This window comes from Symphodus melops (genome assembly GCF_947650265.1).
Source record: "Symphodus melops genome assembly, chromosome: 1".
Classification (NCBI taxonomy): Eukaryota; Metazoa; Chordata; class Actinopteri; order Labriformes; family Labridae; genus Symphodus; species Symphodus melops.
In genome coordinates this window covers 11,890,899-11,916,963 of record NC_136691.1, presented here as the reverse complement: position 1 = coordinate 11,916,963, position 26,065 = coordinate 11,890,899, and the positions used below count along the sequence as shown (strand labels likewise).

Genomic DNA, 26,065 nt, shown 5'->3' with positions numbered 1-26,065 from the left:
AAGCATCTTTTTCCTCACAGGAAGAACGGATATTTGGTTTGTAAAGCAACGCTGGGTTTCAAATTCAATTGAGCCTGGGTATCTGTACCAACTACTACCGTGTGATGTTAGCTGGAGGAAACCATCTATCGTAAAAAGACAGAGACAGGCTGCAAGGGAAGCAAATACTGCACTGATTTGAGATGCATCACATACACTCTCACAGAATAAAAAAATACCAACACACGCACATTTTGACACCAACATAGATTGGCCTCTTAACAATGTGTCAAAATGAAACAAGTTTGTTCATTATAACCTCAATTAAACATTTTGTATCTCCCAGCGATGACTTGAGATAACTTCTCTCTTACGATCTTTAAATCTTCATTTGAATTTTATTTATCATTACTGTTTCACGTGGATCAGGATTATAGGATTGTTCTTTTGTTTTCATTGTGAGCTTGACTTCTGTCTTTGCTTCAGTAAGTTGAAAAAAAAAAAACATGTTATATAACACATTCTCCAACGTTTTCCATCAGCTGACCTCCCTATTAACCTACTACACAAGCCTGACGCTGCCTGATGTGGAAAAACTGACCGGACTATTGTCCGTGTGCACTCTTTACTAGAGCCATTCCCTAGGTTGAAGATTTAAGTCTTTGTCACTTCATTGTAATTGCCATTTTTCCATATGGCTCCTAATCAATCCAACAAGGAATGAGTCTGTCTTTGAAACCCCCTCTCTTGGGATTTCTTCTTTTTTTCCCTCCCTCTTGTGTTGATCTGTAATTGCTTGTTAGTCTTGTCATACTGTATAGACAGTATGGATGCCAATTTACTGGCCCTTTTGTAGGATTTTCCAAGCTGCTGTCTTTGAGTTTCTAGCCCTCCTAGATACCAGCTCGCTGCCTCTTCGTTATTAACAGGTTGATATTACCATGTCAGAAATCGAACTGACTGACCATGGTTTACTATCACAATGCTATACATAATAACGTATTTATTTTTTCAGCTATTACAATTGGAATGAATCTTAATAATGCTAAATATAACCTGCAGTGTTCTTAAATCCTGTTTGTATTGAATAATGGGTTAATTCAGTTCAGTTTTCTTTCTCAATGTCACCACCTGGTGTCAATTTCTGATAATGTGGCTGTTTATATAGTTAGGTTTAAGTTTTGTTATTTTGGCTGTTAACCAAAATATATTGAAGTCAAAGTTAAATTATGGATACGTGCTTAAAGTGCAGTCTCTCAGCTTTAATTTGAGTGTATTTACATCCAAATATGAGGAAGGGTTTAGGAATAACAACTCTTTAATAACCGCCTCTTTTTCAAGGGACCAAAAGTAATTGGACAATTGACTCAAAAGCTGTTTCATGGACAGGTGTGTCCTATTCCTTTGTTATTTCTTCATCAATTAGGAAGGTGATCATTATCCAAGTCTACCATAAAATGAAGACTTCACGAGAGCAAACAGATGGGTTCACCAGAAGAAGCAAATCATTCATAAGCCTCAAGAATAGAAAGGCCAGATTTGACTTTGCCAGAAACCATCTAACAAAGCCAGCCCTTAATGGCACTGGGTCACTTGTGTTTATTGATGATGTGACAGAAGACAAAGCAGCCTGATACATTTTCTTAAGTGTATAGTGATATATTGTCTGCTCAGATTCAGCCAAATTCAGCGAAGCTGATAGGACTTACGAGGAAGACGTGGAATATTCTGCAATGGCCAAACCAATCACCTGATCTCAACCCGATCAAGCATGCATTTAACTTGCTGAAGACAAAACTTAAGGCAGAAAGACCCACCAACAAACAACTGAAGACAGCTGCAGTAAAAGCCTGGCAAAGCATCACAAGGACATTTGGTTATGGGTTAGTCTTCGAGCAGTCATTGCTTGCAAAGAATTCTCGACAAAGTATTAAGAATGAACAGGAGGGGACTGTGTATAAAAATGGTTGTAATTCCTAAACGTTTCATGTGATATTGTTGTTCAACCCCTGAAATTAAAGCTGAAAGTCCACACTTAAATTGCATTTCGGTTGTTAATTTCGGTTGGTCATTTCAAATCCATTGTGCTGGGGTACAGAGCCAAAATTGTGTCAGTGTCCAAATATTTGTTAACTATAAATCAAGATTTATCAAGATTTATGACAGATACACAGGTATTCAAAAAGTACTTCATTCAACAGAAATGCTATTTGAGAAATAAGTATATGTTTCTTGTCATCATAATGTAAAAGTAAACAAATAGAAAGGTTTTACCGTTCATCTGCATTTACAGAGACAGGCTGGGCTTTAAAACCTGCAGGATTCATAGTTGTAGTTCTCTGCTTCCTGGTCTTCCTTTAAAAAAAGACCCAAATACAATGACTGCAAAACTAAGCTCTTCGTTGTTTTTGGCCATTTATCTGATATTCCAACTGATTAACCTCTGGAACTTTAGATCTTGGCATTTTTATTATCACTCAAGTAAGAATAAACCACTCCTTTTTTCTTTTCTTTTTTTAACTCCACAACGATGTTTGTCCTCTCGTATTTTCCCGTAGTGTGAAATGTCACTAAGTCCTAAATTGTTAAAGAGTTTTCATATAATTGATAAGAACTATTTTCCGATCAGTGTCCGGAACCAAAATGACCAAGTCTGTTGTTTCCAGTCGGCTTGTTTTTATAAACGCACCAGTCTCGCCCAACAACGAATTCAACGGTAAGAATAATGGGTAGTTGTGTGATAAATTGTTTAAGCACCCATTTCGCTTTAATTATATGTGCTTTAATGGAAGTATGGCGTGTTTATAAAATAATGACTTGACACTTTTTTTTATCGTCTGTCTCGATTAGCTAGTTGAAAAATGTTAGCCACTTCATTTCCTGAATGAAGCTAACGAGCTATCTGATCATACACTGTCGCTGTGTAAGATGCATGACATCGACTTTGTTTCCTTATCTTTATTTAAAAGCAGCACAGCAGAGCGTCAAGACTTAAGTCATTCGAAACTGTGATGTTGTAAACAAACCCCTTAAACCCTGATCTTGAACCCATCTCCGTCTCCTCCTCTTCAGGTCAGGAAGGTGATGGAGTTTGCAGAGTTAATAAAGACCCCCAGGGTGGACGGGGTCGTCTTACATCGTCCCTTTATGCCCACTGTGGAGGGGACCCTGTGTCTGACTGGTCATCACCTGATCCTGTCCTCCAGACAGGACAACACAGAGGAGCTGTGGCTGCTTCACTCAAACATCGACTCCATAGAGAAAAGGTCACCTGCGCTTCTTGTCTGGACCGAGCTTAAAATGCAGCCTCACCTGTGCACCTGTAACTCCACCTTTTTTTTTTTAAGATGCTTGCATTTTTATATGCGTTTGCACGATTGATTGCATCTTAAAATATGAAGGGGATGGTTTCACTATTGCAGCATATTGATGCACTTTGATGGACGTGTGAGTGTGAGTGTTTTTTTTTTTTTGGAAGACAGCTCCCCTGCTCTTGTTGTAACATTCCTGATGGTGGCATTCGATGATAATTCACAGGATTAAAAGTGCGTTCCTTCAGACCACAGTGTTAAATGCAGCTTCTCTCCAGTCGAAAGAATCCACCCTCGCTTTGGTATTACTTTGTAGATATCGATTTCCAAAATGTGCCAGTGTTAATGAAAGAATCGTGGTTATGACTTGCTGATTATAACATATATATATCGCAGAAGCTTTAGTCTTATTAATACTGGTAAGCCTACTAGCACGCCGCCATTGTGAATCAAAGAAACAGCAGAGGAGGTCAGTGCGTTATTCAAATAGCAGCTTCTTGATGACAGTTTAAATGACTATAAATCACACCGAGTTGAGTTCATTATCTCTGACAGCTGTTGATTTGTTAAACACGGCCCAACCCAACTGTAATTAAAAAAAAACGTTGTTTAAAGGAGTCCATTACATGTTAAACGATCAAAGACTTTTGACAGTAGAATTATGAAGTTATGAAGGTCACTGTCGTCTGATAGGGGGAAACTCCTGTTTTTGTGAGAACCAGATGGAAGCGTTTCACTGCCGTGTTTCTGGATCGTTCTCTCACTCTTGTCTTGAGAGTGAAGAGAGGATCTGAAACTGTTTGGCAGGAAGTTGGATTCCGACCGTGCTCTGTTGCAACAGAGTTTTCCCACAGGTCGGGTATCCAAATGTGTTGTGGTTAAGAAGGGTGTGAAAGCAATTGGCAGCTCTGAGAATGCCGCTGTTACGCCACGTGTATTCAAATCTGGGCCGACGATGTTTTCTCACGAGCTCGTCCACTTGCTTATAAAACTGTTATGGAATAGTAGACCGTCTTTACTCGTTGTGTTAAAAACCTTTTTCTGTGTAGTCGTAGGGGGGTCTGGCTGTGCTCTGACGCTTGTGTTTGGCTGAATACAGGCAGGAGGAGCGCTAACAGAAAAGCAACACATGACGTGAACATGCAAAATCCACTGTATAGAAATGTCACCGCAGGAGGCAACAATGAAAACTTATGTTTGACTTCTTTTTTTTTTTCCAGATTTGTTGGCTCTCTGGGAAGCATCATCGTGAAATGCAAAGACCTGAGGGTGATTCAGCTCGACATCCCGGGCATGGAGGAGTGCCTCAACATCGCCAGCTCTATTGAGGTCAGGTTTATGTTTTTTAGTGTCAAAGAATCCTACATGCTTTCAACTGATGTTAATGAATATTTCCTTTCTAGGCTCTATCCACGCTTGATTCAGTCTCCCTGATGTATCCTTTCTTCTACCGGCCCATGTTTGAAGTCATAGAAGATGGCTGGAACTTATTTCTTCCAGAGGACATCTTTAAAGATTTAGAGTCTATGGTACGGACACGGCTAATGAAGAAATAATAATAATAAAAAAACATTCTCTGTGCTCCCTTATCACCCTTTCGCTGAACTGCCTTTATCTCTTTTTTTCAGACAGACGAGTGGAGACTGAGTGACGTCAACAAGGACTTCAGCGTGTGTCCGTCATACCCCCCTCTAGTGGCCGTACCCAAAGATGTTGACGATGAAACGCTGAAGAAAGTAGCTACCTTCCGACATAGTGGCCGTTTTCCAGTCCTGAGCTACTACCACAAGAAGAATGGCATGGTGAGCTCCTTGGAAATTATTTTTTTTATAGTTTGTGGATTAGAATTGTCTTTGTGAAATCAAACTGTGCGTAAATGTGGTCTAGTCATTTTTATGTGAAAGTCGTATTTGAATCACTTTCAGGTAATGATGCGAGCAGGGCAGCCTCTGACCGGCACAAACGGGCGACGGTGTAAGGAAGACGAGAAGCTCATCAACGCCACCCTGCGGCCAGGCAAACGTGGCTACATCATCGACACACGCACCATCAACGTCGCCCAGCAGGCCAAAGCTCGAGGCGGAGGCTTTGAGACCGAGGCAAACTACCCACAGTGGAGGAGGATCCACAAGACGATCGAGAGGTGAGGTCACCGAGGGCTTTCTTAAAATGTGTATACCCGTTAGTTAAAACCTCTTTTAGAAATGATGCCCGAACCTTTCTGTCATTTCAGGTCGAACATCCTTCAGGAAAGTCTGATCAAGCTCGTCGAGGCGTGTAACGACCAGTCGCACAATATGGACCGCTGGTTAAGTAAGCTAGAAGCTTCCAACTGGCAGACTCACGTCAAGGAAATCCTCACAACGGCCTGCCTGGCTGCCCAGTGTATCGACAGGTCAGAGAACACAACGTTTCTTTTTGTCTGCTATGAACTCATTTTCTTTTTTTCTTTTTTTTTTTACTCTGTAAAGTTTTCCGATGTTTGTGAAGCAGTTTTGGTCAGTTCATGTTATTTTAAAAGTACTTTATCAATAAATTTGACGACTTCAGGAATAGTAGTATTAACAGGCAAAGCATCAGATTTTTTTGCTAACGGTAGCAGAGTAACAGTTGGCACTGTGAATGTAATCCTGTGTGTTTGTCGCAGAGAGGGAGCCTCAGTGCTCGTTCATGGCACGGAGGGAACAGACTCCACCTTGCAGGTGACCTCTTTGGCACAGATAATCCTTGATCCTGCCTGCAGGACCATCAGAGGCTTCCAAGGCCTGGTGGAGAGAGAGTGGCTCCAGGTTAGCCTCTAACCTTTGAATCACAGCCCACATGTTAGCAGCTATCATGAATATCTATTTTTTTTCTAAGCTTGAAATGTTCACACACATTAGTTATAAGATTGATATTTAGATGTTGGCCATACAAGGAAAATAATAGTGCATACACTGATACTTAGTAAAGTGCCTCTTTGCATCCCAGGCGGGCCACCCGTTCCAGCAGCGCTGCGCCCAGTCTGCGTACTCCAACAGCAAGCCTCGGCAAGAGGCGCCGGTCTTCCTGCTCTTCTTGGACTGTGTTTGGCAGATCCTTCGGCAGTTCCCTTGCTCCTTTGAATTTACCGAGAGCTTTCTGGTGCTTCTCTTCGAACACGCCTATGCTTCTCAGTTTGGCACCTTCTTGGGCAACGGCACAGCAGAGAGGTAATACGTCTGTCAATGAATTAATAAGATACATCATCTGATGCGCTCAGACTTATTTTGCATACCATGCAAACTTTATAAAGCTACATCACAGTATTTAGGTCATTAGTGTGCCAGCTAAATATGGAGCCTTGTCCTTCACATTCTTAATCACCGCTCTCTAAGCAGCTTTACTACAAACTGGTATGGAAGTGACTTTTCTAAAGTCAATGCTAAAGTTTTAGAGTAAGGAGATATTTTCAATATCAATGACAACATCCAGCTTAGTTTCATTGTAAAGAAGCCTATTTTGACAACCTGTAAGTAACGACCGTTCTGATTGGTTAACCCCACATCATCTCCCATTTCAAAGAACCAAACTGTCTCTGCCTGAGAAGACCGTGTCCCTGTGGTCGTGGGTGAATCGGCCCCAGGAACTGGAGCGATTAACCAACCCGCTGTTCGAGGCCAACAGTCTTGTGATCTGGCCCTCTGTGGCCCCTCAGAGTCTGCTGCTGTGGGAAGGTAAGAGACGCACACACACACGACAACGTGCAGCGTCAGAACTGAAGCATGTACTGCACAGTCAGCGATAACAAAAAGTGTCCGTATCAGAGAGAGGATGGTCAGTGGGTCACATTTCTATCACTCTGTATTGAACAATTCAACCCTAAAAAAAACCCATTAGGTTCAGTTTTAATTAATAGGTAGAAGACTAAATGGTTTTTGATCTACATTATTAAACCCTTAACATCTTTATCCCTCAGTACCTCAGATGAAAAGTCAGCAGGTGATGACAAATAACGTATGAAAATTCATCCGGAGGTGTAAATCAAAACCCATCAGCAACACATACAGTTAACTTTAAAGGTCCCATATTCTTCTTTATCTGGTTTTATTTGCTCTGTATTTGTGTTTTTGTATGTGTCTTTTGCACTTTTCTCCCTTTGACTTTATTTAAAGATCTTCCTCTTCTGATAGATTGCCTCAGCTGACAATTTGCAAAACCGGCTGCGGAGCGGTGGCTTCATCAGAATGTGTCGAATTTAAAGCGCTTGGTTTCTCAATTAGCTTTGGCGTTGTTTTCTGATGAACCCTGAGCTCTTACTCATCATGCCTCTGTCATTTTCCTGGAACACCTCTCATCTCAACTGTGTGATTTCACAATGAGGCTCCTTCACGGAGGGAGATTTTGATCCTGCATTGAATAAGATGGAGCCTGAGAGATATTTATCTGTCGAGAGGTTGCAGCACAGTTGCCTGCAGGCATAACATTGCGACAAATGTGGCTTGTTTCATGGCTTCCTGCAGGCGTCAGGTTAGAAAATAAAGAATCTTCAGCTTTCATTTTGATAGGCTCGCACAGACGAGCAGAGAGTAAATACTGTACATTAGAGGTGCCTTAAAGTGGTGCTCAAAGTCCCACTAAGATGGACATACTCTATTTGAATTCTCAAACACTTAATGTAAGCTTTTTTTTCATCATCATTCAGAAGAATTGGAACGTGTTACTTGTACATACAGTAGTTACATGCTTTTAAGTACCCGAGTATATAAACACTGCATGTGCTGTCAAAGAAACCTGGGCATCGTCTTGAGTCAGTTTTTGACACAGATTGATTTAGCGTGCCTAACCCAGCAGGACTACATGTTTGACTGAAGACAGGCCTGAAACCAGTCCAGCAAGGGTTGGGCAAAGTGCTGTGATGGCCACAGGAATGCAGCCAATTATGGTTTGTTTTATTATCTGCAATTACATTTTTGCCCGGACAGACAATTCATCATGTTACCAGAGGGGGGCGCCATTGATTACAAAGTTTGCTGACCAGATGAACTGAGTGACCCTCGGAGCCTATGCTAAACATTCTAACCCATAGGAATGCAGGGGTGCATACACATATTTCACTAGAAAAAGGTAGCATTACCAGGGAAGCCCATTTAGTGCACTGCTGCCCTCGTGACCAGGTCAGCCTTGTAAAAGAGATCCTGATCTTATTGGGTTAATAACCTGGTTATATAAAGGCAGAACAATTAAATAAATAGAATCCATTTATCTTGATGTTGAGTCCAGTATTCCAAACGCATGACCTTTTGACAAAACATGGCATCATAACCAGAGGAAATGCACATCCCCCCCCCACCCCCCCACCACCAAACAAAACAACACAGGTATAACACATGAATACGAAATAACAAAAAAGCTTAAATCATCAGTGTAAACAAAGCATTGTGTGACCTCCGTCCAGCTCTAACAGCACATTACAAGCACCATGTTACAGGACAGGTCCCTACGCTGTGTTGCCATTGACTCGTGCGACTTGACACGGCACCTTTACATATTCAGCATTCCTTCTTGGGCTACTTCAGGATGTGTTTGGCTGATGTGTCGGTCTTATTTTAGGCTGCACAGAGGGTTCTGTATCTTTACTGAAACTAGAAACCTGCTGCGTGATGGTGACGGTCAACTGTTAGTTAGCAGTTAGCAGTGAGTGCTAACAGAAGTCCCGGGGCTCGCTTTATTCTAGTCGAGAGCGAAGGTCTCTTCTTACGAATGAACACATTGAGAGCTCGAGTTCCACCGCAGAAAATGTAGCAAAATGATCAAATGATGATGAGGAATAATAATAAAACAAACTTGAGCCACTTAATTCAGTTGTCCTTACAATTTATTTTCCTTTGTGTTTATTTGAAACAAGCGGCGTACACAGTGAGCTCTGATTTTATGATCTTGATCAAACCTGTGTGGGTGCATTCTGCTCTTCCAGATGCATTGTGAACGTAGGATTGTATCAGAGTACCTAAAATATGTCAACATGAAACACAGTTCTGTTGTTGAAATGTCATCGTTCTAAATGTGTGAATCAGAAATGCCCATGACTTGATCTAAAGCCACAATAAGTATCTGCTACTGGATGTTTAAGACCCAACATATCGTGAATCCTGGGGATTGACGTGTTGTTTCCACACAGCGGTTCAGTTCGGTTCGTCTCTGGACGGTGCGCATTTTGCATCGTTTCCATTTATTAAAGCCAAGAAAGATTCCCAGCTATTAGCTGCTATCATGTGACTCTATTACATAGCTATATATAAATAAAGTTATTATTATTTTTAGCTGACGTGGCTATCGGCATCCGGCTTACACGCTGCCTACCAAATAGTGCACGGTTGGCTGTGGAAACGGGATCAGACTTTACCGAACCAAACAGTACCAAACTGTACTGATCCGTACCGGACCGCTATGTGGACACGGAGCTTAAGGGCGCGTGACAAAAACATTCAGGTGATAGTCTGAATAGTCTGAGATAGTCAGGCGTTTGGCAAAAATGATGTCTGAGTAATCGTTTCATTGTTTAAAATCAAAACTATTTAAATTTTTGTAGGCTGAGGGACTCGTAAAAACCGGTGTGTGTGTGTGTGTGTGTGTGTGTGTGTGTGTGTGTGTGTGTGTGTGTGTGTGTGTGTGTGTGTGTGTGTGTGTGTGTGTGTGTGTGTGTGTGTGTGTGTGTGTGTGTGTGTGTGTGTGTGTGTGTGTGTGTGTGTGTGTGTGTGTGTGTGTGTGTGTGTGTGTGTGTGTGTGTGTGTGTGTGTGTGTGTGTGTTGGGGAGGGGGATTGTCTGTGTTTGAACTTGCAGACTGTCAAATCAGCTCAAAAGCATTCAGACGCCACGTTAAGTATCTTCTGTTGGATGTTAAATGTCCTGCACAAAGTGAATCCCAGGAATTAAAACGAGCGAGTTAATAGTAACAAACAATTAGTCGCTCTGAGTTGCTTCGGTAAAATAATGTCTCCGAAATTGTCAGAAAAAGTAATAAAAAAAAACGTTATCCCAATAATCGGGGTTTGACTGACTATTAAAAAGTCCCCTGAGGGGGATGGGGAGGGGGATGGGGAGGGGGATTGTCTGTGCTTGAACTTGCAGAGTGTCGAATCAGCTCAAAGCATTCAGATGCCATACATAATGAAAAGTTGGGGGATGGGTCTAGACAAACGAGGGGGTCATTAGGTTTAACGTGGCCTTCCTATGTGATGGGGGGGGGGGGGCGTCCTGCCTGCCTGCCTGCCTGCCTGCCTTTGGCCTCGGAGCCCCTCCCTCTTCCTGTTTGAACGTATGTGAATCAGAGCACGTGACGAGCAGCAGACCTCCCGCTTATGCAACCTTTTCAAAGAGTGACGCAGACTCCTTGGAGCGCTGTAGAGGCCCCCGTGGACGTCCACATCTCGTTGTTGATGTTGACACCAACTGGGACTTACGTGTGTGAATCGTGTCTTTTATAGAACAGCAACCAACATATAAGTTTTGACTTTTAACACCGTGCCAAAAGTTGCTGAGTCACTTGGAATGAAGATCGGCAAGCACGTGTTGGAGGATTTAATCTGTAGCTCAGGAACAAAGAACCTGTCAAAAAAAAAACAACCTTTGATTCAATCTCATCCACCTGCCCCTTCACTCCAGTCATGCAGCACAGCTTGATGGGAACATTTCAAGATTATCAGTCTCATACATACAGTCTGTTTAAGTCCTCCACCCACTTGGAGATTCAAAGAGTGAGAGGGGGGGGGGGGTGTTTCACTGTCAACGCAAACAATCAGGGATCTCTTCAGAACTGTGAAACCTCACAGAGTTTACGTTCAGACTCGTTTTCTGTGCAACGATGACACTCACACTCGTCGCTGCCACAGCCGCAGTGCAGCTTCATTGTCCAGATGTCTTTGTTGCAGTTATGAGCTGCATTAGTAAACGTGTCCGTCCATGGTTCCGACATGGTTTTCTAGGTAGTTTGGGGATTTCCTCTTGAACACTTTGCCACCATGAGGTTAATAAAAGATGATCTATCCGTACAACCACGAGATGTTGGTACGATATGTTTAACAGAAACTGTGATTTGTTCCCCTCAGGTTTAATGACCAAATATACCCCTAAAAGCAAATATCATGCTCATCCGCCTAAAGTTGTTGAAATTAAGCGTCAGGTAGCATGAGGAAATGTCAGGCTTCCAGCATGCTGATTATAAGGCTGACCGTGATTTACATCATTCATGCTGTATCACCATTTTGCAGTGTGATTGGAATCATTTTTGCGCTCGGCTGCTCGCTCGCTATAAAACATTGAGGACAAAAATAGGATGTGGTTTGTTTTGTAATTCCTGTAACTCCTTTGGTTACAGGAGTGTTCCTTCGCTGGAACCGGTCCTCCAAGTGCTTCGATGAGGCCTATGATGAAATGGTCCACATCATCGAATACAACAAGGAACTTCAGAGCAAAGTAAACAGCCTGCGCAGGCAGCTGGCCGAGCTCGAAACCGAAGATCCTCTGCTGCAGGCGCCATAGACGGAGAAAGAGAGAGAGAGAGAGAGAGAGAGAGAGAGAGAGGAAGCTGGGAAAGGAAAGAAGCGGGAAGATCCAGGTAGAACGTGTGACGTTACATAGAAATACACATAAAGATCAACGTCAACCTGATTTGAGGCTTTGCTCCAGTCTGATTTTTTTCTTAAATATACAACACACAGGTTTTTTTTAATTTTTGATTTCCTGCACTGACAAAAAAATGCAAATTGAACGACCATAAGCCCAGTATACCTTCAAAATCGGCCACGCAGCTATCATTCCCATACCTTCAATGCTTAAGATGGTACAACAGTTTACAAAAAGGGGTTAGTTGTGTCCCTACTCTAATATCTGTGTTGCATTCGGACCTTTACCATTAAGCCTCATCTAGTATCACACCGATGTTTTAAAAGTCAGATGATGTGAAATGATTTTCATAGATTACCATAAATGTGGGAGCATTGATCTCGTTTAGAAAAGAAAAACTGCTACTTTGAATCTTAATTTGCATGGTACCACACTTTTCCCTCATACATCCTATATATATGACACAGAAGCACTGCAGAGTAACCATGGCAACATATAGGGTGCTATGAGAAAGCGTGTGACTTTGCTGCACGTTGAGATGACATAATCAGCGTAGGAAGGGTCAGCGCCTACTGTTCTGTAGAATGAGATGGTTTAATAAGAATCTGACCAAAATATCCTGATGTGTATCAGGTGCTAACTTGACATTCCAGTGTGTGATGTAGCCAGAGGCACGAAGCAAGATCTGTAAAACACAACATGATATAAAGAGTCAATGTGCCGGCCCGGTAATCTCTGGTCAAAACAATGTCACTATGTGAAATAGTGAAGGAAAGCTATTTTGTTAGTGACTCAAAAAAAATGCATATCTGCCTTTTTTTTTTAAACGAAAGATTTAAATTCATTGCACTTTGTTATTAAGGCATTATCAATATGAGAAACGTACAAATTGTCATTCTTGTACCACTTTTGCTGTTCATAGTCACCAGCTGCTGCGGGTTAAGACAAAAAAACAGTACACATGTCCCACTGACTGATACTCAGACTAAGTTAGTTCAGTGACACAGACAGTGTGTCATGAGAACGTCGACATCGGTGTCAAAGGACACAAAAACACGTTTGACGTTTCTTTAATAAATCACCCACGTTGTGTTTGCATACTGACAGCACAGGTCGTCTGTAACTATCGGAGCTCTCACAAGCATCATATACTCTTGAGAAAGCACTTTAAATAAATATATATAAATGGAAAGGTGAGGGAAAAAATGAAATCCAGTGTTAATCCTTTGATAATTGTTTGTTTAGCCTGTAAAGCTGCGTTTTCTCTGCTTGTTACAGTGTACTCTAAAACACTTGATCTGCTTCAGAATGACGTCATAATCACACTAAACTAAGCCGAGTTCAGCCACTACAATTAACTTTTCTTAAAGAGATAGTTGCAAACAGCTCTACTATATACATTTGATTTCTTTTTTTTTCCCCCAAAAGGACATCCCGTCTGTTATTGGTGTGCATGATCGACACGATTAGTTGAGTCAGTGTAAAGATGTGAGTTGCAGTAGTACTTGTTTCCTGTATTTGCATAATGCATTAGATTATCGTTATATAAGCGCTGCTGCTGCTGCTGCTGTGTTATGAGCTTTATGCAATGCCTTACAGCATAAAACATGATCAGTTCTACTGTCACTTCAGATGCCTGTAAAGTTACTTCATTGTTAAAAAAAGCAACCTTTTTTTCATGCCAATAAAGATTATAGCACAAAATTCATTTTTTGTAATCATTGATGAACTTGTTCTTCTCGCATAAATGTTACTTTAAATGAATGTCCCCTTTTTTTCCACACATCATATTAATGACCCAACATTTGATTAACTTTGCTTGTGTATAAATAGTCAGTGTTTTAAAAAGAAAATCAATCGATAACATTGCCATATGAAACGAATCACTGGTTTTATTGTCTTTCATCTCATTGTTTTGGTTGTACATTCGGAACTTACATTTTACTGTTTGGATTTTTTTCCCCCCACTGCTCTTGTCAACCCATGTTTTACAGAAAGCTTGAAAACCTCATGCTTCTTTCCCAACACCAACATGGCGGACAGATAGAACAGGTGACTAGCTTGTGTTTAGCAACTAATGAGCTAGATATGCTAAAAGGTTCTCCGTAACATCTCTAAAAGAAGCTAATATGATCGACCTTCTCTGATTTGGCTAACCATAAGTAATCCTGCTGTAAACATATCAGGATTGTTCCCTTTTTATAACAAAAATACATTCTTAAAGGGTTTAACATAGATAGTCAACTTAAAGTCTCCTATTATTGTCCCGGCTCTAGTGACGTCAATCACTGCCCGTGACCAAGGTCAATGTTTCCATTACAATGGCAGGTGACTTTGTTTTCCACTCCTCCCAAACACAACCCCATATAGCTCGTCCAAGGGTTAATAAACATCGTCCTCATGAAGTATGTTACTCGTGGCTGAGGCGAGAGGATCATCTGCTAAGGTGATCGGGGCATAGAGCCAGGGATCAGATGTTTCATAGAGGCATGTTGGCAGCCAAGTCTTTTCAGTGCTCCTGTCCACTCATCGGTCATGTGTGTGTAATAATGTGGCCTTGGATTTGTCACAGTCCTAACTACGTGCGTGAGAGCCTTGCTTAACACAACCCTCCTGGGACAATGGAGGACTGCATGTACCTTCAGTTAGGTGTCATGTGGAAATAAGATTTTCGCTTCGTACGGTTCTTATTTGAATCCAGTCTGTGATATTTGGGAGCGTATTAAATCAGGGTTTCCTGAAAGGTATCCGGGTTTTGTTTTTGGCAGACATGTATCAGTTTACATATTAACTTGTGTTTGTGCAGGTCATTTGCTCACCAGTGTTGACAGACGTTGGGGTGTGCGCCGGTCCTCCACTCACAGTTCAGCACACGGGTCTTTTACACACCCTTTGCTCAGTCCACTCCTACATTTTCAACCTCTTTGGCCCTCCCTCCTTTTACTACAAACAAACCTCAAAGTCAAATAGAGGCTGCTTATATTCTCACATCAAATCTATCCCTTAATAAACATGAATGGATTAGACATTCAAGAGTTTCAACATCCGTGCTAACTTACACGTCACAAAAACCTGAAGTGCAGTGATTTCATCTAAAGCGCCTTCTCAAACAACACGCCAACCTTGTTTGATTACAGAGGTTTGAGACATGTTTGTTTTGTGTCATGTGTAATCAACCTCTTTATATTACTCACAGACCCGTGTTACTTTTTGTATCCTTTATGTCAATAGTTAAGACACGTAAGTTTATTTTGGCCTGTTGTGCGTCAGACATTGTCAAGCTCAGTGTGTGCTGCCAAATAATCAAACCGACAGAAACGTCACGTATACAAGGTAATGTAAGTTACTCATTGTGTTGGACTGTGTTGAACAAGATAAACAAAAGGAATTACTTCCATTATTTCTTGCTGTAGATGAATACATAGAAGCCACCAGTCATAAACATGACATGAACATAAACATGGCTGTCATCTGCATAACAATGAACAATGGTATGACAAGATAAACAGGTTTATATTCTTTCCTTGTTCCTTATTCAAAGCACATGTATTATTAATTTCTGTCAGTACCAGGCCTTCAACATGGATCCATTAAAAAAAATGCAACGCTTGGAGTGATATAGTTTTGTGCTTGTGAAAAAAAAAAAAAAAAGTCTTTTAGTTGAGTTTTGAGCAGACTGATGACAATAGCTGGACTTGTAACCTGAGCCTTGGTAAGAGGAAAGCGTTAATGTGATTATAGTCAACAGGTTTTTTTTTGTTTTCTACAATAGTGTTCAGTTGGAGAAAGCATTGTAACATTTCTGTCGTGATTTGTATGTGAAAGTAACTCTTCGAGTCAAAGATCCCATCCAGATTTCAAGCAGAATGTGCCCTGTTAGAGGAAATGTGTTCTTTTAGACTGAGGTCAGGTTTCAGAATCAGATTTAGATTCAAATCAGGAAGATATTTGAAGAATCCAGCATTTGATAAACAACGACAGATTAAGGAAATTTAAATAAAAAATAAAGATTTGAGAAAAGATGTTTAAATGGTTGTTTAACCTTCTTCAAGTCAACCTGGTTAATACACCTAAACAAGGATGTATTTATATTTTCAAGTTTTTATAATAAATGTTGATGTAGGCTATACAAAATATACTGGAATGATATTTAAATGTGCATGCTGGAGTTTTGGTCTAGAAATGTGAAAGTTGGAGAAGTATACAGATTCTGTGGCATTGTGTTCATAACTCTATACACAATCTGTCCTCAGAGTAAAATGTGGTCCCTGGAACAAAATGTAAAGATAAAAATGATCAGACGTTATGGTGGGGGCCCACACAGAAACTTTAAATCTAGCTTTTCAAACTTTCACATTCCAGTTCCAAATATACATAGTGCACATTTAAGTACAGTGTAATGTCTATGTCATTTGGCAATGTATTGATCAGTTAATGACAGAAATAGATCAGCATTTATTTGTTTCTCACGAGTCTTTTGTAATAGTCAAATATCATCAGAGATGTATAATATGATACACTTAGTGCAGGTTTTTTTATATTGCTATGATATCGTGTCTCCTCTTTAGTCTTGGCCACATCATCAGTGAGTAAATCACAGACTGGTGTTCATCCAATTTGAACGACTGCTGGCACATGGCGCCATTGATGTGCATGTGTAGAGAGTCAGTTTATGGACACGACACGTTGAACTGAGATTTGATCGGCAGTGGGAGTGAATGGACACCGGTCTCCCTGCTGGGTGGAGATGACGATGCAGTAGGGCGTGGTCTGCGAGGGAGGACCGCACCTCCGAGGTTCAGCCAATCCGAGAGACACCCGGCTTCCCCCTTGAAGCCAGATGGCCCCGGATATATAGCTTGAGGAGGCAGCTGATGCAATACTAGACGAAGATAACACACGCATCAAGTCTAAGCTGCAGGCGACAGGACCAGCTCAGAGGACGAAGACTCATCATATTCCCATTTAACTGAGTCACACAGGAGATTTTGCTGCTTTTGTTCCTGTAGATACACCGGTGAGTAACGACCTCCTCCTTGTTTCCTGCTCCTGTTGGAATGTTACATTAGTTTTATATTATATAGCTATTTAATTGTGTTTAGTTTATAACGAACAAGTGGTACTTTTTTATAGTGCACCAGTTAAATTAAATTACACTGAGCTTCTTCAGAAATTATTCACCGTTATTTCTCAATGAATGTGCACATTTGAAGCAATTTAAGGGCCTGTCTTTCAAGTTGCGACTGTTTCTTTTAATTCCTAAAGCCCAGATTCCTTTTTATGAATTAAAGCAGTCTGTCAGTGCCAGGAGGCTGTTACGTATTAGTCTGTGGCTGTGTGCCAGTACAACTCCGCTACAGCGCACTGGCCTGGTTTCATTTGTCTGGTTGGCTGACTGTGTCTCAAAGACCCCCCGCCCTCCCCCTAGTATATCAGTTTTCTGAAAAAGTGTCGTTCACAGCTCTTTGGCGGCCTGTTCTCTGTGGGGAAAAAAACTGCCACACGTGCATTGGTGACTGTTCTTAAAAGGTTCTCCGTGACGCGCGGCATCAGGTCCGAAAGGGAAGGGGTGAAATGTTCCCCCGTTACACAATCCGCACATCCGTGTTGGCACAACAGTAGCGGAGGATAGCACATGTTGTGTGCGTGTGTGCGCGCAAAATAGTGAGCAGCGTTCACTTTTCAAGCTCTCACTTGCACATCTAACTCAACGCTGACAGACAAAAGAAATGGGGGGGAAGGCAAACTAACTAAAGTAAAAAAATAAAATAAAAAAAAAGTCAAATTAAAATTTGTCAGGGTGATGGTCGCCCTGATCTTGGCACTGTTGATGTACGCCCTCTCTCCCTGATTGGCTCTCGGTGTGGGCTGGGGAGTATAAATACTGTCAAGTTACTCTCCTCCTTCCTTTTTTGGGAAGCTTACTGCGCTCTCGGTAAGTACATCTAACTCTAAAAATGATGCAAGAACTGTGAGCGGTTTAGTGATGAACCAACATGAAGAGACGCGCATACAGGTCGCTTTCCATTAAACTAAACTTGCTACGCTGACAACGTCTTCAAAAAAAAAAAAAAAAGGTAGAACAGGCGAGAGGTCTTATTTCACTGAGCTGACTGGTACATTTTTTTTTTGTCGTTTTATAGAAAATTAAATGCATGTTTTAAGACACTCTTGCGTTGTCTTTCACCATTGAGTTTGATGAAAGTTAACTCGATGAACTCGGCTGTTTGAGTTGCTGTGCGCTCTTCTCTCTCCGCTGCGCCTCTTAGGAACAATAGTCTATCATTTGCATTTGAGAGTGGCCGAAATTTCTCCCCTGCTGGCATAGTTTCCCCCAACTCAGACAGTTTTCATGTCCATGCAGCTCTAATTGAATGAGCTTGAATTAACATCACCCCTCTCGGTGCCAGTTTAATAGTTCTCTTTCTGTCTGTCCTTGGGAGCCCAAAGTCTTGAACCAGGACTTCATGCTTTGGCCAAAAAACAAAACCACAAGCCACCAGATGATGGCAGTCAAAGACATTCAAATACTTTAAACTAGTTCTAAAGTGCAGTTTATTTAAGTGGGGAGATTTCTAAAACGAGTAGATTTTTTTTCTGCTGTTAAATCAAAATGTTTTTTGCTGACACATTTGTCTTCTTGACAGATACCAGAATGCCTGTCATCAGAACTCTCAACAAGGTGGCCCAGCAGGTCCTGCTCAGCACCCCAGGGTGCGGCTGCCAGCCCCTTACAGTGGGTGTGCGCAACATCAGCTTCTCGCCTCGTCAGGTGACGTCTGATGCCAGCTTCCACTCTGTGTCCTTCTCTGAAACAGACCACCCCAAGGTGCTCATTACAGGTATGCAGCAGCTCTCTCTTTTTTTTTTTTTTTTTTTTTTTTTTTTTTTTTTTTTTTTTTACTATACATAGAGGAAGAAATCAGAGCAAGATGAGAGTTAAGAACAAAGTGTAGGCGGTCAGTGCTATGACCTTTTTTCTTATGGCCCACTCTCCTTAGTTTTTTCAGTCGCCATAGAAACCAGCTCTGATGATTAGTATGCCTCGCTGATTCAATGTTGCAGCACCCTCTGACATCTTGTGTTTCTGTCCATGTGTTCTAGGTGGACTGGGTCAACTCGGAGTTGGACTTGCCAAAATGTTGAGGTAAGATTTAGTATTTTATTTTTACCCTAAAACTTCACAAAAGTCAGTGATGCATTTTGTAATTTTATAACACTGACTTCTTGCTTCACAGGAAGCGATTCGGAAAGAACAATGTCATCCTGTCTGACATCAGAAAACCACCAAGCAATGTTTTCCACAGCGGTGAGTCAACTTGTATCCCCATTTTTAGAATAGAGTCAGACACAGACATGAACAAGAAAGCTTTTTACAGTGTTTAGATGGTCTTAAACTGTGTGTGTAATTGTCTTCTGGTCTTGCATAGAATGAAATAAACGTTAAAATGTCTTCCATATGAATTTAGTATTACATGTCCGTGTAGGGTGTGGACGCGTATATCACCTTTCAGGGAAAGAAAACAAAACATACCTGCCACTCACACGTTAACCGTAGCTCCTCCCCTCCTTATGTATACAAAAAATTAACAAATGTTTAAATGGATTGACGCTGCTCTGTATCTGGTTTATACTCGTCTGGTGATGTTACTGGCTGTATAAGTACACCAGCTATGCTTGCATTTGTAAAATTCTTAGTTTTTTATGTAAAGATTAATTTAGATCTTACTAATGCATATCTTGGCTTTTAATTCCACACACACATTTATCATCATATTCTTCCTCCTGTTACCATTTATTGCTGCAACTCTGGAATTAAAGGTAATTTTGAGTCTTAGAAAGTCTTGATTTAACTTGGAGAGTCTGTGGAATAGTCTATATTGAATTACAAGACCGATTTAGGTGTGTCTGACAACATTAGTCTTTAGATCCAAACAAGAAACACTAAGTAGATTTAATCAGCAATGAAACAAAATGACATCATCCCTCATAGGTCCACACAGGTTTTTGACTCATCAAAAAGTTGATTGTTAGGTAAGTTACAAGTGTAGCATTGACTAAAAACTCCACCCTTTTTTTGAAAGAAAAAATTCCATTGGCAAAGGAAGTTGGTAATGTCAAATGTACCAGAACTTACAACCAAATAAAGTCAGGTCATTTAGATTTATTATTACAGAGGAAGTTGTGAAGTCTTAAAAAAGCCCTTTTTAACTTAACACAATAGTTAATTAATAAAATCTTCCCTATGTCCTCTCTTAGGCCCATTCATCTACTCGGACATCCTGGACTACAAGAACCTGCGGGAAATTGTGGTAAACAACCGCATCACTTGGCTAGTTCACTACAGCGCCCTCCTCAGTGCTGTTGGAGAGGCGAACGTTTCCCTTGCTCGTTCTGTTAACATCACTGGTAAGGAAAAAGTGTGACCTCTTTGTATCTCTGTGGAATGATGCGTTGGAAACATCACAGCAGCAATAATTTGCCATCCTAACGGTGGGGTTTGTGCTCTGAATCTTAGGGCTTCACAACATCTTGGACATCGCAGCTGAGCACGGCCTGCGTCTGTTCGTCCCCAGTACCATTGGCGCCTTCGGGCCAACTTCTCCTCGTAACCCTACGCCAGATCTGTGTGTGCAGAGACCTCGCACCATCTATGGTGTCTCCAAAGTCCACGCTGAGCTCATGGGAGAGGTAGGAAGGCCGAATTTTTTCTTTCTTGTCATTCCAAAACACAAAAACCATAAAAGCCAGTGGACCACAAATATTCTTCATTTTCAAATTGAAGTTGTATTTTCTTTGCAGTACTACCACCACCGTTATGGACTGGACTTCCGCTGCCTCCGCTACCCAGGAATCATCTCTGCTGACTCAATGCCAGGAGGTGGAACAACAGGTGAGAGAGATGACATTCAATAAACGGTCTCAATTTTAATGAAGGACAGCTCGTGCACTGCCACCGTAATGTCACAAGTTGTTATGTAACTGACTTATACAAGACCAACTGATACCTTCATGCATCACCTCCCTATTTTTACATGTCTGAACAGCTCCCGACACCCTGAGGCTGTCATTTTATAGCTGCAGTATGATTACGGTTTTATTTTTAAACCAAATACTAGATTGCACCCGTCTCATTTGATCGGTGTGGTTGATCAAAATGTTTTCATTTCTGTCTCCGACCAGACTACGCAGTCCAGATTTTTCACGATGCCATTAAAACTGGCAAATTTGAATGCAACCTGAAACCCAACACACGGCTGCCTATGATGTACATCGACGACTGTCTGCGCGCCACGCTGGAGGTGTTGGAGGCGCCGGCTGACACACTGAGCATGAGGACCTACAACATCAATGCCATGAGCTTCACCCCCGAGGAGCTGGCCCAGGAGCTACAGAAACAGATGCCTGAGCTGGAGGTTACTTATGACGTCGACCACGTACGACAGGCTATTGGTATGTAAACATTTCTTAGCGCTGCCACCGTTTTTGATGCTTACTTGTGATTTACTTATTTACAGACGTGTATCACTTTGGACAAAGGCGTCAGCTAAATTAAATAATATCCAAACATGAAAAATGCTCACAAGTACACCTATTAATTTCCTTAATGTAGAATTTGAAGGCCTAACTTGTGCCATGTTAAACTACATGTTAACAGGATTACATGTAGACTGGAAAGTCAACAACCTTTTTCTATTTAAAGTAACAGTATCTGTTTTAAGTGGCCTGACATTAGCCACCATACCAGACCAAGTAGGGCTGCAACAGAACAACCCCTGAGTGTATTCAATGAAGCATGGGTGCTTTTTATTTTTCTCAATTGTAATTATTTGCAATAGAAAAATTGTGATTTTTCTTAACCAAAGAGTTTCATATCTTGCTTTGATTTAAAGAACCTATTTTGAAACAGATTTTAGCCAGTTAAACAACTTGTTAACATCCTTGGGATTAAACACAGAATCACAATCCGATCAAAAGCAACACGATGTTGTTCTTAAAATTAAAGGTTGTCTCTGTTTCTTTTTATTTCAAGCTGACACATGGCCAATGGACTTCGACGACACTAACGCACGGAACGACTGGGGCTGGAAACACGACTACGACCTGCCAGAGCTCGTCCAGACAATGCTCAACTACTTTGGTGCAGAACGGCTCATGGCTCGTGCTAACTGAGGCTGCACAGAATCAGTGCTGTTTGCTGAGCATTCTTTGTACATAGTGTAAAGACTGACCAAAGAGAATAGAGAAACGTGGCCTGTACATAGTCGTTCTCTCACTTCTCTGTAAACTCAAAAGGGCTCTGCTTGCCTGGCACAAGGCTTCCGTGTCTCCAGAATGTAAAGATCGGTGCGGGCCTGACAATCCTCCCCATACCTGTGTTACTACCCCTGCTTTCCCCCTTTTTTTTCTCATGGGAGTTGTGGTGAAGAGTTCAGAAAAGGTTGTCATCAGTATCAGGGATTACATGGTTGGTGAAAAAGATGACTTGCATGTGCAAAATTTTGCAAATTTTTCTTGGCAAAAATGACTTTAACAAATGAGGAATGTTGCATTGTGTAATTGTGAACTTTTCACCCATTATTTTGTTTGAAATCTGTCGGGGTTTCATTTTCTGTAAAAAATCTCCAAGGATTTTCAGAATTCAGGTATTGGGGGCTGAAAGCCTCCAGGGGGTAAAACAAATCAAGTTTCTTTGAGTGTACAAATACACAAGTTGTGTCTTTTGATGCACTTTCGATGCATTCTTTCTTAAAACAACATTAAATGAGCCTAATCATCTGCAGGGGCGATTTCTGATACAGTGCGTCTGTATTTGGAGCAGTGCGGAGCGATAATTCATGAGAATTGTTCTTCTGTTTATTCCACGTTGTGTTATTTATTCTGTCTGTCGGTGTTAAACATATGGAAGCATTAAGAAAATGCTCCCAGGCATTTGTTAATACACTTTATTTCTAAGTGTTCCTTTCCACTTTTATTTTTTTATTTTTTTTTCATCAGTTCTGGGAATTGTATGTCACAGATTCAGTCAGTCATTTTTTTTTTTTTTTCTGTATTTCAATATTTAGCTAAAGCAATGCTGGCCTAGAACTAGTTTATATCCGAAAGTTTTGGCAGGATCTCTTGTCTGTTCTTTCTACCACACATCAAGCTTTGGCAATAAAAGCATTTTCCTAATAACCTGTTTGAAGAGTCAATCAATCAATCAATCAATCTTTATTTATATAGCGTCAATTCATAACAGGCGTTATCTCAAGACACTTTAGAAAAGCAGGTAAAGGACCTTACTGTTTGTCTGTTAACATTAACAAAAGAGCAGGTAACAAGACCATGCTCATTGTTATGTTTACATAAAGCAGGTAAAGGACCTTACTGATGGCTATATTACAAGAGCCCAGCTTAATCCGTCATAGCGTGGCAAGAAAAAACTTCCTTTTAACAGGCAGAAATCTTCAGCAGACCCGGGCTCATGACGGAACAGCCATCTGCTAAACTGTGCTGGGCTTGAAAATGGGATGGGGGAGATGGGACAAGATGCAGAAAGAAGAATAGGATGGGATAGGTTGGGGGGGGGGGGGGGGGGGGGGGGTTGTTTGGGCAGGCCATCCTCACCAACAGTCCCAAGGAACCTAAGAGAGCTCAAGGAACCTAAGAGAGCTCAAAAGGAGAGGTTAGAATACAAAGATAGTGACAAGCTACTGCTTGTCACTATAGCCATATCTTATTACTATAAGATAAGAAAGCTGGGAGAGAAAGAGGGAGAGAGAGATAAGAGATCCTGGTGCCAGTTCCCCCGGTAGTCTAGGCCTATAGCAGCATAACTATGAGCTGGTCCTAAGCCAGCCCTAACTATAAGATTTATCAAAAAGAAAAGTTTTAAGTCTATTCTTAAAAGTACCTAGTGTGTCTGCCTCCCGGACCCCGACTGGCAGACGATTCCAAAGGAGCGGTGCCTGATAACTAAAGGCTCTACCTCCCATAGTACTTTTAGAGACTATAGGCACCACAAGCAGGCCTGCATTCTGGGAACGTAATGTTCTTGTCGGATAGTACGGTACAATTAACTCTTTAAGATACGATGGTGCCTGACCGTTTAGAGCTTTGTAGGTGAGCAGAAGGATTTTAAATTCTATTCTAGATTTTATAGGGAGCCAATGGAGAGAAGCCAATACAGGAGTAATGTGGTCCCTTTTCCTCGTTCTAGTAAGAACACGAGCTGCAGCGTTTTGGACGAGTTGGAGGGTCTTTAGAGATTTACCATAGCACCCTGCTAAAATAGAATTACAGTAATCTAACCTGGAGGTAACAAATGCATGAACTAATTTTTCAGCATCATTTTGTGACAGGATCTGCCTGATCTTAGAGATATTACGAAGGTGAAAATAAGCTGTCCTTGAAATTTGTTTAATGTAGGAATCAAAGGACATATCCTGATCAAACAGAACTCCTAGGTTCCTAACAGTGGTACTAGAGGCTACGCTAATACTACTAAGGGCCGTCATATCGGCAGAGAAAGTCTCTCTAAGGTTCTTAGGACCAATCACTATAACTTCAGTCTTGTCTGAGTTGAGCAGTAAGAAGTTTCTGGTCATCCAGGTCCTGATGTCCTTGACGCAGGCTTCTAGTTTACGAAGCTGGTTGGTGTCTTCTGGCTTCATTGCTATGTAGAGCTGAGTATCGTCTGCATAGCAATGAAAGTTCATGGAGTGTTTTCTCATAATACTACCTAGAGGAAGCATATATAATGTAAATAAAATCGGACCAAGCACTGATCCTTGAGGCACTCCATGGCTAACTTTGGTGTACAAAGAGGACTCATCATGAACATGCACAAACTGAGATCTGTCTGATAAATAGGATCTAAACCAACTTAAAGCAGTCCCTGTAACTCCAAGCAATTGTTCTAGTCTCTGTAACAGAATCTGATGGTCAATTGTGTCAAAAGCAGCACTAAGATCTAACAGGACAAGCACAGATAGAAGTCCCCTGTCTGAGGCTAACAGAAGATCATTTGTTACTCTAACTAGTGCAGTCTCAGTGCTATGGTAAGCTCTAAATCCCGACTGGAACTCCTCAAACAAGCTGTTGTTGTGGAGAAAATCACACAACTGATTAGCTACCACTTTCTCTAAGATCTTGGAGATAAAAGGAAGGTTAGATATAGGTCTATAGTTAGCTAGAGTTCCTGAATCAAGAGTAGGCTTTTTAAGGAGCGGTTTAATTACAGCTACTTTAAATGACTGGGGTACATAACCTGCCGCTAAAGATAAATTGATCATACCTAGTATGGAGCTGCTAACTAGAGGAAAGACTTCCTTAAACAACTTGGTTGGGATTGGATCTAAAAGACAAGTTGACGGTTTAGACGCAGAAATAATCGAATTTAGTTCTGCGAGGTTAATTGGAAAAAAACAATCGAGGTTAGTATCAGAATTTGGAGCCGTTTCTGCCGAATCAAAAATATAGGAGGAATCTGCACTAAGTAAAGGTAGTAAGTTGCTAATTTTGTCTCTAATGTTTAGAATTTTATCATTAAAAAAGCTCATGAAATCATTACTGCTAAGGGCTAAAGGAATAGATGGCTCAAATGAACTATGACTCTCTGTCAGCCTGGCTACAGTGCTGAAGAGGTATCTAGGGTTGTTTTTATTTTCTTCGATAAGAGACGAGTAATAGGCAGTGCGGGCCTGCCGTAGAGCTTTCATATATCTATTATGACTATCTTGCCAAATTAAACGCGATTCTATCGTTTTGGTGGAGCGCCAAATTCCTTCACATTTACGTGACGTTAGTTTTAGAGTACAGGTTTCTAAGTTATACCATGGAGCTGATCTCTGTCGTTTGAAGAGTCAATTTTATCAGAGTTTCTTATCCAAACAAAGTTACGTATGTTCTTGCTGTCAGGGTGGTGGGGAAATGCCACGACAAACATTTGAGAACAGAATGTTCTCACACTCCTGCTGTGATCACTTCATCCCCCCCTGACCATGGATCCGTCTTTTTTAACTAAATAAGCTTCAGGTTTCTTTTTTTTGAAGAAGAAGAAGAAGAAATAGTTGATCCAAAGTAGTAACTGATAGCAGAAATCAAACAGTTGTGAGTTATGTAATTCTATAAGCTTTAGATAAATATCAGTTACATTTCTGGGGTGTGTAACACCACAAATATGATGAGTCAGCCTGCATTAAGATCT

The 26,065-nt window shown here is 41.1% G+C and overlaps 2 protein-coding genes across 2 annotated transcripts; both read left to right on the top strand.

Annotated features, from left to right (window-relative positions):
* Positions 1-2,595: 2,595 nt before the first annotated feature.
* On the top strand, positions 2,596-13,582 carry mtmr9 (myotubularin related protein 9). Its single transcript, XM_079371527.1, has 11 exons — positions 2,596-2,695; positions 3,052-3,245; positions 4,511-4,619; positions 4,694-4,819; positions 4,919-5,092; positions 5,216-5,433; positions 5,524-5,685; positions 5,938-6,079; positions 6,261-6,481; positions 6,834-6,985; positions 11,627-13,582. The coding sequence occupies exons 2-11, from the start codon at positions 3,064-3,066 to the stop codon at positions 11,788-11,790; spliced, it is 1,650 nt and encodes a 549-aa protein (XP_079227653.1). The 5' UTR covers positions 2,596-2,695; positions 3,052-3,063; the 3' UTR covers positions 11,791-13,582.
* A 3,095-nt stretch (positions 13,583-16,677) lies between these two features.
* tdh (L-threonine dehydrogenase) lies at positions 16,678-23,052 on the top strand. The gene is made up of 9 exons (XM_079348444.1): positions 16,678-16,891; positions 18,522-18,716; positions 18,979-19,021; positions 19,113-19,183; positions 20,134-20,283; positions 20,393-20,565; positions 20,677-20,767; positions 21,058-21,327; positions 21,908-23,052. The coding sequence occupies exons 2-9, from the start codon at positions 18,530-18,532 to the stop codon at positions 22,045-22,047; spliced, it is 1,125 nt and encodes a 374-aa protein (XP_079204570.1). The 5' UTR covers positions 16,678-16,891; positions 18,522-18,529; the 3' UTR covers positions 22,048-23,052.
* Positions 23,053-26,065: the final 3,013 nt, after the last annotated feature.

Excerpts from the sequence above, each read along its gene's own strand:
- mtmr9 (XM_079371527.1), top strand. The coding sequence starts at position 3,064 with ATGGAGTTTGCAGAGTTAATAAAGACCCCCAGGGTGGACGGGGTCGTC. Across the intron at positions 3,246-4,510 it reads ATCGACTCCATAGAGAAAAG|ATTTGTTGGCTCTCTGGGAA; the intron begins GTCACCTGCGCT and ends TTTTTTTTCCAG. Across the intron at positions 5,686-5,937 it reads GCTGCCCAGTGTATCGACAG|AGAGGGAGCCTCAGTGCTCG; the intron begins GTCAGAGAACAC and ends TGTTTGTCGCAG.
- tdh (XM_079348444.1), top strand. The coding sequence starts at position 18,530 with ATGCCTGTCATCAGAACTCTCAACAAGGTGGCCCAGCAGGTCCTGCTC. Across the intron at positions 19,022-19,112 it reads GGACTTGCCAAAATGTTGAG|GAAGCGATTCGGAAAGAACA; the intron begins GTAAGATTTAGT and ends CTTGCTTCACAG. Across the intron at positions 20,768-21,057 it reads GCCAGGAGGTGGAACAACAG|ACTACGCAGTCCAGATTTTT; the intron begins GTGAGAGAGATG and ends GTCTCCGACCAG.